A 14,582-nucleotide genomic window follows, 5' to 3' on the forward strand; every position below is an offset into this window, starting at 1 on the left:
AGAAATCTTGATATGTTCAAATATAGTTTTATATAGGATAATATGTGATCGCAAAGATTTTGGCCACAAGGAAAAGCAACGCGCTTCTTTGAAGTTCCTAATAAAAGAACACTTACAAGTTACAACTTAAGCTGATCAGCAAAGTCAATTCCTTTTCTAAAAGCTAAGAAGATTATGGTGTAACTAATATGGGACAAGTGCAAAAATACCGGAAAGTATACTTCGCGCGTAACACTTTTACCCTCTATTTGAAAAAGTGTGCAAAAAATACTCCTAATATTTTCATATTATGCAAAATACCCCCGACATAAATTAGTATTGTAATACCCGTTTTACCCTTTTACTCTTCCAAAAATGCCCAAGAAGTCTTATAGCATAGGAGTGTTATGTGCACATTACTTTATTTTTTAAAACTTTTTTCTCTATATATATCTCTAACCTTTTTTAAAAAAATTTTGAGAATTTGTAGAATAAGGATTTGATTTTTTTGAGATTTCAATTTATTCTTTTCTACTAATTTTTTTTTTTTCCAACACTGCTAAACAAAAACAAAAATCTCAATATCAATATACACCGATCTTCGGAGTTCAATTTTTTTTGTTTTTTTTATTTTGCACTTTATTTTTGTTTTTTATTTTTTATTTTTATCTTTACTTTTCTTTTGTACTTTTATTTTTATTTTATGTTTTTATCTTTACTTATCCATTGCTGACGTCTTTCAATAATGTCATTTTTGGTCATTTTATAAAATTATTTATTTATATATATTTTATAAAATGGTTCAGTAAGGGTAATTTAGTCAATTTAGGGTTTAAATTTGTCAGATGGGCCTATTTACACCATATTGAAACTTTAGAGGTGTTTTTTGCACGAGAGGGGCATCCTCCAATAGTGTCATTTTCAGTTATTTTACAAAATTATTTATTTTTATATATTTTATAAAATGATTCACTAAAGGTAATTTAGTCAATTTATGGTTTAAATTTGTCAGAATGACTTATTTGCACCAAATTTAAACTTTAAGGGTTTTTTTTTTTTTTGCATGTGCGGGGTATGATATGTACAATAAACATACCTTATAGGTTTTTTTTTTTTTTTTTGCATGTGCGGGGTATGATATGTACAATAAACATACCTTATAGGTGTTTTTTGCGTTTTTTGCGCTTGACTCAACTTAATATATAAGAAAAATAATAATAAAAAAAATCAATTTCACCCTAAAAAAAACTAGAAGAATCAATAACATTTTGATTAACATAAAAGTATATTCTTCCTAACTTTATTTTATCCTTTTTTTTTTTTTTTACCATGATTTTGTTTCAAGTAAAAGAGATACTACTCATTCCAACTTATCTACTCAAAATCTTTAAATTATATATATGTGATTATATATCTTTTTAAAATGGAAATAGCCACCCAAAAAATTTAATAGCGCAAAGTAAAAATATTTAGAATTATTAGATTAAGAGAGGAGCAGTAGTGAGTTGATATTCGCTTGCTTATTTTAAAATTTTAAATTTGAAATACACAATGCATTTATTCAACCTATTAAATGCTTCTGATGTACAAAATTCAACCAAGGCAAGCCTTTATTGTCACGTATGTATCTCTAGATATATCTACATTTGTGTACATATATATTTGGAGGGAAATTTATAACAGTAGTATCAAACAGAATATTGTATCTACCGAGGGAGGCAGTCAACACCTATTTATAAAATATCCTACTTATAATAAAGAAAGAAATAGAAATATATATATATATACAATTATACAAGGAAAATCATTTTTGTCGAAATCACTCTAGTCCATGCAGTTGTTTTATATGTATTGAATGAAAGTGTGATTTTTTAAAAATAAACTTTTTTTTTTTTATTTTCCCTTGGTCCCATTCAAAATAGTGTTATTTTTCTTTTATACTTAATAAGAATCCTATCCAATAGACCACGTAACAATTATTTTATACAACTCCTATCATATATATATATATATATACACAAATGGTAAAAGATAAATTAAAAAAAGGAAAAGCAAAAAGAGAGGGTGAGCTGGAGGGAGGATATTTAGGTGCAGGAGGCAGATACTGATATTGATATCGTGTAGGAGAGAGAGATTTAGAGAGAGAGAGATATCAAGAGAGAGAGAGAGATGTAGAGATAGAGAGAGAGAGAGATCACGAAATATCTGTGACCACCCTTTAATATTATCATGCTGATTCCCACCCTTTTCCCGAGAAAATTCCTCCCTGTATGTGTGTATATATATACCCACATTACATTAACAGTAGTAATACATCTAACATTGTGTAATTTGCTTTGTATCTCTCTCTATTGAATTCTTCTTTCTCTGCTTTTGGGTTTTTTGTGTATTCTGTTTGTGATGGATCATTTGGATGAGCCTCATGTACTGGCGGTTGATGACAATCTCATTGATCGCAAACTTGTTGAAAAGTTACTCAAGAACTCCTCCTGCAAGGGTAAATATATTCTCCCTCTCATCTTATTCTCACCTCTTGAAATATATATATATATATATATATAGCTAGTGTTGTCTTTTGAGTTTTGACTAACTGTTGTTCAATTATTATATAGTCCAGTAGTTGGAAAGTTCTATCTTAATAAATAGGATCAAAGTAGGAAATAAGCAGTACAAATTTGATTCAACAATTATTATTTCAGTCACATGACATATCAAGCTTAAAATTGAAAGAAAATAGTAAAAGTACATTTCTGTTTACTAATCATGAGATGTCTAAAGGAAAAGTTATTACAAGGTCCCGACCAATTACCGTTGGACATGCAAATATTATTGTGTCAAAAATGTATAAATTCAGCCTTTTTGGCTTCCGTATTGATTATTTAGGACCAATGATTCCAGGACCATCTAAAAATTTTCAATCTAAGGGAGTATTCATCCCACATTAGACAGTGCCATACTGCCATGTCTAACTTTGTATCATATCACCAACTTGAGTTGGTGATTCGGCGCTGTCTCATCTGTTGGGTGACTTTTGGACCTCTCTTTTAGAGTTGAGGATCCAAATCCAGAGGAGGCTCTCTGACCTCCTTACAATTTTGAACTCTAGTCTCGGGACCATGTAATAACTTCCCCTTCTAAATCTCATCAATTTTCCGAAGTCCCAACTTTTCCCCAAGTGTATTTTTGAAGGTAAGAGATATGTTAGTGTAAATGTGCTGAAAATGAAAATGTGTAGTGTAACACTTGCAGCCTGCTAAAAGATAATAGAGAGAAAAATGTCAAAATGTGGTAACAAACTAACAATTGCGGCCTTTGAGGGTAAGGCTGATATTCCTTGTATTAACTGCTCCATTTACAGTACTGCTATTTGCTCTTATCTTGTTTGGCTTATTGTTCCGTAATCACATAACTTATCTGCATTCAATAGCATGAGCCGAACACATTTAGAGTTAAGAGCATGGTATTCAAGCCTACCCAAACAGCAGATTGCTCTAACCGACTACTTTTGCAGCCGTGAGATGCATCTTGTTGAGATCCCATGATTCCTACACCAAGTGCATCTCAGGGCTGCAAAAGCCTCGGTTAGAATAATTGCTCACTTAAATCACTTTAAGTATCATTTTCCTTATAGAGTTATATAATTTATGTTTATCAGTCTAATATGTCTCGAAGTTCATAATAACCTATTGATCTCCATGATTTAGAAACACTATAAAGATTAAAGAAAATGATAACTCATTGAATCATTGATCCAAGGAGTAACAGGTTACTAATTCATGATTTGCTGCAGTGACTACAGCAGAAAACGGGTTGAAAGCGTTGGAGTATTTGGGCTTGGGAGATGATCAAAAGCACCCTTTGAATGGTAGTGTAAGTGACTTTCTTCACCCAAAAAAAAAAAAAAAAAAAAAAAAAAAATACTGCATATCCACTTTTCCCTATTCATTTGGAGTGTTAGGTTCATTGAGAAGCCTAGCATGAGTCGATGTAAATCATGTAAATGAAGTTTTTCCATATAGTTTTGTCAATATGAGATTTCAAACACAACAATCTCTGCATTCAGGTTTCATTGTGGAGTCTATAATGGTTATACACTTTTTTGTTTTTTTTTTGCAGGATTCGAAGGTAAATTTGATAATTACAGATTATTGTATGCCGGGAATGACAGGCTATGAGCTACTTAAGAAAATCAAGGTAATTTGAATTTCAAGAAAAGAAGGAACTTTGATGCACCAATGGATCTCACCTTTGCACTTGTATCAACAACACTTTTTTGTTACTGTTTTGCTTACGCGTAAAATTTTGACCATCAAATTCTTCTTGCAAGCAGGAGTCCTCCATCATGAAGGAGGTTCCAGTTGTGATAATGTCATCCGAGAACATCCCAACTCGAATCAACCGGTAATTCTCACATCTGCATGGTTTTCTTCAATATTTACCATATTTTTTTCTTCTTCTGCCATGTCTAATATGTACTTTCATTCTGTGAACAGGTGCTTAGAAGAAGGAGCTCAGATGTTCATGCTAAAGCCCATCAAACAATCAGATGTAAAGGAATTGAGATGCCGATTAACGAAATACGGCAGCTCAAAACATTCTTGAGAAAATTAGAGAAAGCATTCACTACAAGTACCTAGAGAAGCCACAAACTAATTTATTCATTGAAGACCTCCCACAAACTTATTAGACGAATTCGCTTCAGCTGGTAACTAAATATGTCTTCTAATGTTACTCTCTGACCCCACACAAATCCACACAAATGTATGAGATGATGAGTAGCTAGGTTCAATGAATAATTTTTTTCTTTGAAATTTTCATTTATCCTCTGTTTGGTGTCTGAGAAAAGAATGACTTGAGAGTGGCAAATGCAGCAATAGTTGTTACTCTGGTTCCTCCTTGACTAAACTTCAAGTCCAAACCTTATGTATAAAGCATGGTACCACCTAGTTGATGTCTACCATGTGTTTAATTGCTTAGTTGATTAAAAAAATTTCATTTTCCATTTCCATTTTTGCTTGGCTCAATTCTGAATATCTTCAAATGATGAACAATTGGCTTCTTTTTTTTCATTTTTGTTTTCGTTCGAGCCGGTATATTCTGGGCAGCAATCATGCTTCCATATCATCATACTATCAAAGTTAAATCATTGTCGTATGGATCAACATCTTTAAGTCACTGGGACAAATAGTACCTAAACATATATTTTCAATCTCAATTTCATTGTTCTTTTCCTCCTTTAAATAATTTCAAGGGAACATGAAGAACTGTATATATACACACATAAATCAAGTTTGATTCTAAAAAGATTTCTGTCTAAATCAAAGCAAAAATCCTAAGAATAATGATTCTCAGGCCTAAAACTCTAATTGGGATTCCTATGGATGAAGTGGATAAGTCAAAAACTTTGATCTTATCCACTTCATCCAATCATTCAAGGATAAGAATTTATCGGTTAAGGACTTCGGTTAGATTTTTAGGTTTGAGTATCATTATTACTCAAATCCTATTGAAACCAGCATTGAATGTAAATTGGGATCAATAGGAAATGCCTGTGGTAACAAGAAACAAACATGCACCTCCTAAATCCTCTCGGATTATGGAGAATGGCCAACAGCAAGGGCAGCAACGGCATGCCAGAAATAGACTATCATTTCTTCCTTAAGTTTTATAGAGCCAGAGCGCGAAAGTGACAAAATTTAAATCACACAGAGTAAGAACGGAAACGAAAGCATGCGAAAGTGACAATTTAAATCACACAGAGAAAAAACGAGAACGAGAGAGCGCAAAACATAAAAACGAGTGCGCTCGAACTATGATTAAGAATGATAGTGTCCTTCCATGTTGTTAGATGAAAAACGAGAACGAAAGAGCGCAAAACATAAGAACGAGTGCGCTCGAACTATGATTAAGAATGATAGCGTCATTCCATGTTGTTAGATGGTTGTGATTTTCATGATGACCCGTACTATTCTTTAACATCATTACCCAAAAATATGAAAGATTGATTCACAATAACTCAAATGCGAATATATACAAATATAAATATGTATAATTTTTTTGGAACCAAAAAGTTTGGAGACATTCCAGTTTTTATGATACGTGGATTCATAGAAAATGAGATGTCTCAAGCTTCTATGTTCGAATTAATAGTTTATCTTATAATACAAGCATTTATTACATCCATTTTCAAGAGAGAAGGATAAATTGTCAGATTTAAATCTCCTTCTACATTACTTTACATTATTCCATTAGAAAAAGTAATTTAGAGGTTTGGAATTGGGATCGGTAAAATTGAAAAAATAAATAAATAAATAAATAATTGAATCAAAATTTTCTCTAATTTTACTGATTCTAATTTTAAGAGTCCAATTACATCCCGCGCGAATAGCAGCCTACAACTATTTGTATGAACATTTCTAAAACTTCTAGAAAATAAAAGATTAAATTTTACTTTTTGGGCCCATAGGAATGTATATATATATATATAAATTATACATTTCTAAGACGAGTGAAATGCATGTCATTGTCTAGCGTACGAGCAATGGTATTAAGTTGCACTTGCATCCCGTGGACAACGGCTGTTATATAAGTGCGGAAACTTTGTGGGCCATAAGATGACATTGTAAGAAGAGCAATCCGGAGACAGTGGTGAGGTAGGTGGTACTTAAAGAATTTGGGATAGTGTTTGAACTAATAAGGAAATTGTTGCGGTGTAAAATTGCTGTGCCTAGTGCTCTTTTGACAATGAACTCAAAATGATGCTTCAGAAGCTTTTAGCATGAAGGGAAAAAAAAAGTTTAAGAAGTGTGAATTTCACTGCTGAAATTATGTCAAATATAAAAAAATAAGATATATCTCTAGCCAACATTAGTTTTTAGTATTCCGAATCGATGCTTTCAAATATTACTTTTATGAAATTCAAGGTCCGTCTCACCTTTTTATTTTTTAACATTCCTAATTTACTCTCTTGGCGAATCTTGTCTCGAAACTACAAAAATAATGATCTCATGCAGACCTAAAAAGGATATATTTGAAAATTAATTCCTTACAACTATAATAATATATATATATATAACTATCCTCTTAAAAAATTAAATTCCCAAAAAGGGCCGCTTTTTTTTAGGCCTGGTAAGAAACTTACTAATATAATATAGTTTACTATACTCTTGAACTATATATATATATATTGACCTTTTACAATCCAAATATAATAAAGAAGGGAAAACACCATGAATTCAGCTGACATGTATATTTTTTCCCTTCTGCACTCCAAAGATAATAAACAAAGGAAAAATTGATTAAAAAAAAATGTGAGTTTAATTTTTGAATGACTTCAGCATGTTTGTAGTTCTACCTCTTAATTTCGTAGAGAGGAGGGGGGAGGAGAGAGAAAGCGAAACCTTCTAAGCTTTCCTAAACACTATTAACTATTTGTCCACAATAATGTGACTACCACTAACTACAAATTGGTCAAATCACCTATCAAGATAGACCCTTTTTGCTTCTTACCCACATCAATCCCATTTCTCACTGAAATTTAGCCCACTTGCCAGAACCTGGAAGAGTATGTATGGTAGGGGCAGCTAAACGTGGGGCTATTGATTTGCAATTTAAGCATCTTATTGCATTTTTTTACCTTTTTTATCACTCCTGAACCCACCTTCAAAGCTATGATTCAACGGCATATGCGTAGAAATGTGACTTCATTCCCTCTTGTCCTCCTCAAGATCTTCTCCGAGCCCAAACACATGATCTGCTGCAAGCGAAACCTTCCTTTCTTTTCTTTCCACCATGGTTGCTAGATCTCCAGCCACCTTTACCCCACTGCCCGTAAGCGATATACCCTCCTCCTCAAGGTCATCACCTGTTTCCTCCGAGTACGCGTACCTACATGAACAAACAACAAATCAATTACCACAAATAACAGTGATCAGAATAATCATATCTTTCTTCGTTTTGGTGAGGAATAGCACAAACTCCAAGCTTGTCAACACAATTTTTATTATTAATATATATATATATATATATATATATATATATATAGCAAAATGAACTGCACTTTACTAGTAAGCAAGTTGGTGAATGATGGAAACCTTATCAAGCCTTGTGTTCCTCAACCATTAATTTAAAGCATTACTAGCTAGGATAACATAATGCATATACTATTGAGTCTACAGATCTTTGCTCCTGTCACACAAATCAGCTTCCAACAAATAACCTACCTCAAACCTAACTAAATGCCTAATTAGGGTGTTAAACAGAATAATACACAAATATAGTTGACAATAAAAACCGTACTGCCCCTACCGGTGACTATAGGAAAAATCCACTGGTATGATCTGTAAGGGAATGGAAGACCAACATCCCCAGTTGAATCTGGCGAAGGCCTTCCAAAGGTTGGTTACCAGAGTTGGCAATCTGAGATTCATCACACATACAGGCAAGGGAACGATAGTTCAGACTTAGCCTCACACTTATTAAGTGACTCAAGAATCTTTCAAGAACCTTCCTCTAAGGTTTAGTTGCTCTCATTCAAGCAGTTCTTGCTCAGGTGTGATGCTTACATGGTCTCTGTTTAATCAGGAGCTTGTGCCCCGTTAAACAAAAAAGGCAACAGTAAGAATTTCTCCCCAGCCAAATCTCTTTGGAGCTCCAAATGAAACTCCTAGATTACCAATTGAAATATATGGTCATTTACATTCTTCCTTTTATTCCACATGCCATCAATTTCATATAAAAAGATGCTCACATGCCATCACTAAAAAATATAACATGAACTTGCTCTATAAATCATAACTAGAGCATGATTACGTCATCAATTATTAGATTTTCTATGCAGGCAAGTTTTGAATGCATGGTTGTGAATAGCCATTTATGCTTAAATTCTTTTAAAAGATAGATTCAGTCAGAATGTACATAATTCTAACAAATTCCCAATGGTTATTAAAGAAGCAGGTATCAATCTGAAACACATGCAACAAGTACAAGGCTGAAAAGAAAATGAAAGAAGCAAGTTTCAATATTACCTAGTTGGGTTATGTGAAGGAGCCCAAAGAACACATATCACCGCCAAGAGTAAGTATGCCAGCGAAGTCCAGAAAGCAGGGATGATCCAGGCTAATCGCCACAATTCACTCAATGGGTCGGTTGCATTAAAGTACAACTGAACCAAAATAATCAGAATGTTTCATTACAATAATTCAATTAGAATCACATTGAATATTAAAGGGAAAAATAAAAAGAAACCAACAATTGTAGATCTAATGACTTCTGTAGGTGACTGTTCCAAAGACCTGGGAAAACAGTGAATAGCTTGGTAATAAACAATTGAATATATAGAGCCTAATCATTTAAAGCAGGATAGCTTGGTAACTTGTATCATTTGTGAATAGTTGTAAGCTTTGTCCCTTGAGATTGTGCAAAGTGAAACTGAAAAACATGTGTACCAAAGATATTTCACTAAGGATACACTATCATGGCGCTAATGGTTCACTAAATATTGTCAGTTGAGCAAAACAGAAATAGAAAACAAAAGAGGACTACCTCATAGCCAATCCAGGCAACAGAGAGCAGCACTGATACAGCGAGAGAATTGGTAAACTTTCTGTAGAGCTCAAGTTTGGCCATGCTTCTCCGAATCTTTTGTAGAAATAGACAACAAGTAAGACAATGACTGGTGTTAATTATAGAAAGCATCTGGTGCTTTATAATAAAGTACTGTAAGCTAAAGGATCATCCGTCTTGATAGGTTCAAAAGCCACAATGTTTTCATCCAAAAGCAAGCATGATTTAAGAGTGATGATTGCAAACTACCAGAACACCTGAACAAATAAGAATCATATACACTAGACCATATATCAGTAACATCGAGAATGGATTTGCCTTTTATAGAAGGAAAGTTGTTCAACATAGAACAAGGATTAATAGTTATAAGAAAAGAAAAGATCGCTGATGATTTAACAGAGGATATGGCACTGTTTGAATGTAACGGAGAATAAGGATTTGTATACCTAAACAGCAACTAGCTGATCACAATATCAGGAGGCCTTGATGCAACTCAATATTGGCGGCCAGCACTAAACTCAGTTGCTTTTAATTTGTTATCATACGCTGAAAGTCATTTATAGTAAATGCACTAAAATTATAGAATAAACATCAATAAACTAATGGTACAAGAAGAGTCAAAAGTAATGGTCTCAATCATTGATCTAGAGGCCCCAATACAACTCAATATTGGCAATATGAATTGGTATATCCTAACATGCATGATACACAAAAAGTTACATATCATGAAAAAATCATAATTAAATTAATGTCTTAGAGTCTGATACATACAAGTCCAACAATACGGCTAAAATGTTTACTCTATATGCTACTGCTTTAGTCCCCCAAGGCTATACAAGATATGTGTGTGTGTGTGCGCATTGTGGAAATGTCCAATTATCAAATATACATTGAAACACCCTCTTATTGAAAGAAACGTTGTATAAAAACATTCTCGGCTCTTAAAAAAAAAATCCACTGTTGATTTTTTTTTTTTTTTAATCAGAATCTTGGTAGTTACAACTGCTCAAAATTTATAAATCACAAGAAGTATTGTGATGTATTAGCCATACGTATAGTAGCATGAAAGGTACCGTGTGATACTAAAAACAACTTGTTTGTAAGAATTTGAACAATATCCTACACATCAATCGGATCCTATCGACACCCACAGATGTCAAGTCGTACAGATCGGCATTAGTTGATACTTTGACACCCACAGATGTCAAGTCGTACAGATTGCCATTAGTTGATACTTTTAAATAAAGGGTAAGAGTTCATGTTAGATAATGTCTATCACATATATACTTTGGCACTAGGGGTCATTGCTTGTTTTAGTGGTAAAAACTCTGACTGCCAAGTGTACATGGGTTTGAGTATGAGGATGGTCAGTTTGTGCAAAAAGTGTTGAAAGATAGATTTGTACGCAGTCCACTCTGTTCAGCACCCCAAGATTAATGGGGACCAACTACGAAATAGCTTTTTTTACATATAGACTTTGGGAGACACTTATTAGGTCCGATGTATGGGATCACCTGCAGCACTGAATTACCGATATGCATTGACAAAAAGCACAGTGTTAACCCTTTCCTTTAATAGCTATGAATTACTGCAGAGAACAGTGTTAAAGCACATGTAGTTATAAGATGAAAACAATTGGTTATCAGCAACATTACCTGGAGTTTTTCCAATGTTTTAGATAATGATGAAAAGATCCAAAGAATAAAGCAGGCATCCAATAAAGCAACAGGTAGAACCAGAAAGAGCCTTGCTTTTCCAGAAAAGTCATTGATGTTCCCCAAATGTTCAACAAGCTCAAGAGCTTCAGAAGCCACAAAATATATCAAACCAAGAAGAAGTACCTTCGAAGTTATACCACCAAGAGTAGGCCGCACAATACCATATCCCATTGAAACCACTAAGAGAAGAAGGCGCGAGACAGTCTTCTTGACAGCACTGAAGGTAACTGCCCATATAGTAATTCCCATTGGTCTGCTTCCACTTGAATTGAAATTTGCATATTCAAAATACCATAGAGCCATTTCACACATTCCTAGACCAATTACGGCAGTGATGTGGTAGTGCAATTGTATTATATCCTTCCAATATTGTACAAAGCGAAGAAACCATAGGAGACCAAGAACAAGGTAAGCTAGAGACATGAAGCCATAAAATGTCATAAGTGGTGCCATCTTCCCAGGTAGATAACCTTCTGGGTTTCTCCAAACAGTTCTTCCACTGATTAATGTGCCTTTGAGTTCTGGATTACAGAACATAAAATACAGATAGTACATTCCTGTGCTATTAATCTCAACAGTTTGAATCATCATGTTAGCCTCTTCACTTTTCCCTTGGAAGAAAGCTGGAATCCGTTTTGGCCAGTCAGGGTTATCCGGGTCTTGGCGGATAATAACCTCTCCTACCTTGCAGGATCCATCATTGGCAAGAGCTGGAGTGCAGCATATCGCATCAGAATTCAAATAAGAGCCCCCAATCTTATCTCTGTCTCTGACCTCTACTATTATAGCTTCAACCAATCCAGTGTTTTGCTGCATTTCGTTCTGCTTATTGGTGGCCTCTTTTGTTCTTCGGAACGTGATTGAGTCAAACCTGAAATCAGATAACATTGCTTAGATAAATACTTCTAAACTGCTCTAGTGATAGTTAAAAAACAGATCCTTGTTTATGTACCATACTCATCGGCTCATAGAGATAAAATTAGGGGCTCAAAGCCTGTTCATTGATCATTTAAACTCCTATATGAGATTGACCCAGGTATCTGAGTTAAAATTTGGGGATGTTTAACTTTTAGATTTCCCAGCACTAACAATTTCCTATCCATAGACAAATGAACAAAGCATTCAAATACCAAAGAAAGCAATAATAAAATTGAAATTTTACAATCAAGAAGAACTTACCCAATCATGCCCTGCAAGAGAACAACTATTTTATTCATTACAAATGCTCTCTTTATATCAAAGTGTCCCGCTAGAAACTTTCTAAAATATTTTAAGAAATGCTATTCTGACAAACCCCATGCCCATAAAAGGCCAAGAAAATGGCTACAACAATAGAGGGAGCAAAGGCTTGTAGATGCACACAGTGGGAAGCAAGTTAAAGAATGAGCGTAACCAAATTGAAGATATTGAGATGGACAAGTGACATTACAGTAAAATATAGAATATAAAGGCAACTGTATTCATGTGAGGTTAGAAGTGACACCACCTAAAAATAAGTATGAGATGATTATGGCAGGTGCGATACTGACCAACTAATGCACTGATACACATGCGTGACTTAACCAAAGTTAAATGACCATAAGGGTAAGAGGAAGGATAAAAACATGTGGATTGAAGCTGCTTGAGATCTAATTGGTAAGATGGCTTTGATTGCAAACAATGTATCTATATAACTGATTGCAAGTAGTTGAGTTTAAGTCTTGTTGAGTTAAAAAGCATTTACAAATACATGACAAGCCCGTGTGCACGAACCACACATACAAAAGTACAGAATAAAAACTAGCTTCCGTGCTTGATCTACCTAACCATGAAAAGGAACAGACTGGCTGATACTTATGTCTCATTATTTAGTCTCCGCTCAATCACTCTTATGAAGTTCCACAGCAATAGCTGTTGCAACAATGAAAATTGCTTCCTTACCCAAAAATAAAAAAGAAAAAGAAAACAATGTATATTGCTTCTAGGTTCTCTTAGGCCCTTAATACCTCCTCCCCTATCACAACACATTTTTATTCTGAATGAACTCTTTAAACAATTCATCAGCTACACTAGACCACCCTCTCTCTCTCTAAAAAGTAAAAACCCTCTTAACTTCAGATTCCTGCCTTCATTGTGAAAGAAAAACTTCTAAGGTCACACAAAACCTATTTTAAACATGATGAAGTCAAACAGCTATACATGAAATTCTAGATAAACAAGCCTAAGCCTACAAACACACACACACACACACACACACACACACACACACTATATACACATATATGTTTACATATCAGTGAAAGTATATTCAATTGTTAGTTTTCATTGCAACAGCACAATTTTCGGACGCATTGTTGATTATTGATTTTAACAACAAAAAAAAAAAAAAAAAAAAAAATCATCACAAACAAGCTAAAATTAAGGCATAAACAAATTGGATAAAGCCAAAATGAAGTATGTAAATAATTAAAAAAAAAAAAATACAAATTTCTCACATAAGCAAAGAAGTGAAACGATCTCGTGGACTGAGATAGATGAAATACCTGATAAATGATTTGCCATTGAGAGGTTTATCTTCGGAAGTGTTTTTGGAAGTGTCATGGACCTTGGAAGCATAGAGTCCCTCACTACCGCCGTGGAAGAAGAAGGAATTGAAGCGAGGAATGAAGGCTTCGTTCTTGTATTCATGGATCGAAGCTCTCACTGCAATCATCCAGTAGCTCACCAACATAATCCATATAATATATCCATAAGATACCAGATCAGAGTAACAGCCTCTGAATCGCATCTCTCTCTCTCTCTCTACTCTCTCTCTATATGTATATGTATGTATAACTGTATCTATTTCGCCCCTCTCCCCCTCTCTCTCTCTCTCTGAAACTAAAAACGCAGAAGAATGAAGACCAACAACGGTTGAAAGGTAAAATGATAAAGGTGAATCTAAATCACAGCGATACATTCATATATTTTTGGCAAAAGAAATAATTTGACTCGTTAATTACAGTTAATTAAAATTGATAATACTGTTCCGACTTCCGACTGTCTATGGAAATTAAATAATAAAAAAAATGTGTTTTATTTTTTTATTATTCCACAGCTAGGGAAAAAGAGAGAGAGAGAGAGAGAGAGAGAGAGGAGGAGGAGGAAATTATATTCTACTACTAGTAAGTTCCACTCATTATCTTTCAAAAAGATATTGAAAAAGTAAAATACAAATTATTCTCTCACTCCTTTCTATTTACAGTTTTATAAAAACAAAAAGTAGACTTAAAAGTGGAGGGTTAGAAATTAGATTAGTAAATACAGAGAGTCGAAATCTGACATTCTAAAATTTACTAAAGA

General features: G+C 33.9%; 2 protein-coding genes across 2 annotated transcripts; one reads left to right on the top strand and one right to left on the bottom strand.

Annotated features, from left to right (window-relative positions):
* The first annotated feature begins 2,109 nt into the window (after positions 1-2,109).
* LOC132312481 (two-component response regulator ARR17-like) lies at positions 2,110-4,985 on the top strand. The gene is made up of 5 exons (XM_059810865.1): positions 2,110-2,476; positions 3,770-3,849; positions 4,096-4,173; positions 4,310-4,380; positions 4,473-4,985. Exons 1-5 carry the CDS (start codon positions 2,380-2,382, stop codon positions 4,579-4,581), a joined length of 435 nt encoding a protein of 144 aa, XP_059666848.1. The 5' UTR covers positions 2,110-2,379; the 3' UTR covers positions 4,582-4,985.
* Positions 4,986-7,255: 2,270 nt separating this feature from the next.
* LOC132312482 (uncharacterized membrane protein YHL071W-like) lies at positions 7,256-14,301 on the bottom strand. The gene is made up of 5 exons (XM_059810866.1): positions 13,784-14,301; positions 11,199-12,132; positions 9,523-9,618; positions 9,006-9,142; positions 7,256-7,866 (listed from the first exon to the last, which is right to left on the bottom strand). The coding sequence occupies exons 1-5, from the start codon at positions 14,197-14,199 to the stop codon at positions 7,683-7,685; spliced, it is 1,767 nt and encodes a 588-aa protein (XP_059666849.1). The 5' UTR covers positions 14,200-14,301; the 3' UTR covers positions 7,256-7,682.
* Positions 14,302-14,582: the final 281 nt, after the last annotated feature.

Source organism: Cornus florida, unplaced genomic scaffold (genome assembly GCF_030987335.1).
Source record: "Cornus florida cultivar Cherokee Brave unplaced genomic scaffold, ASM3098733v1 CherokeeBrave_3.0.0_Hap2_Chr06, whole genome shotgun sequence".
In the NCBI taxonomy this organism is placed as follows: Eukaryota; Viridiplantae; Streptophyta; class Magnoliopsida; order Cornales; family Cornaceae; genus Cornus; species Cornus florida.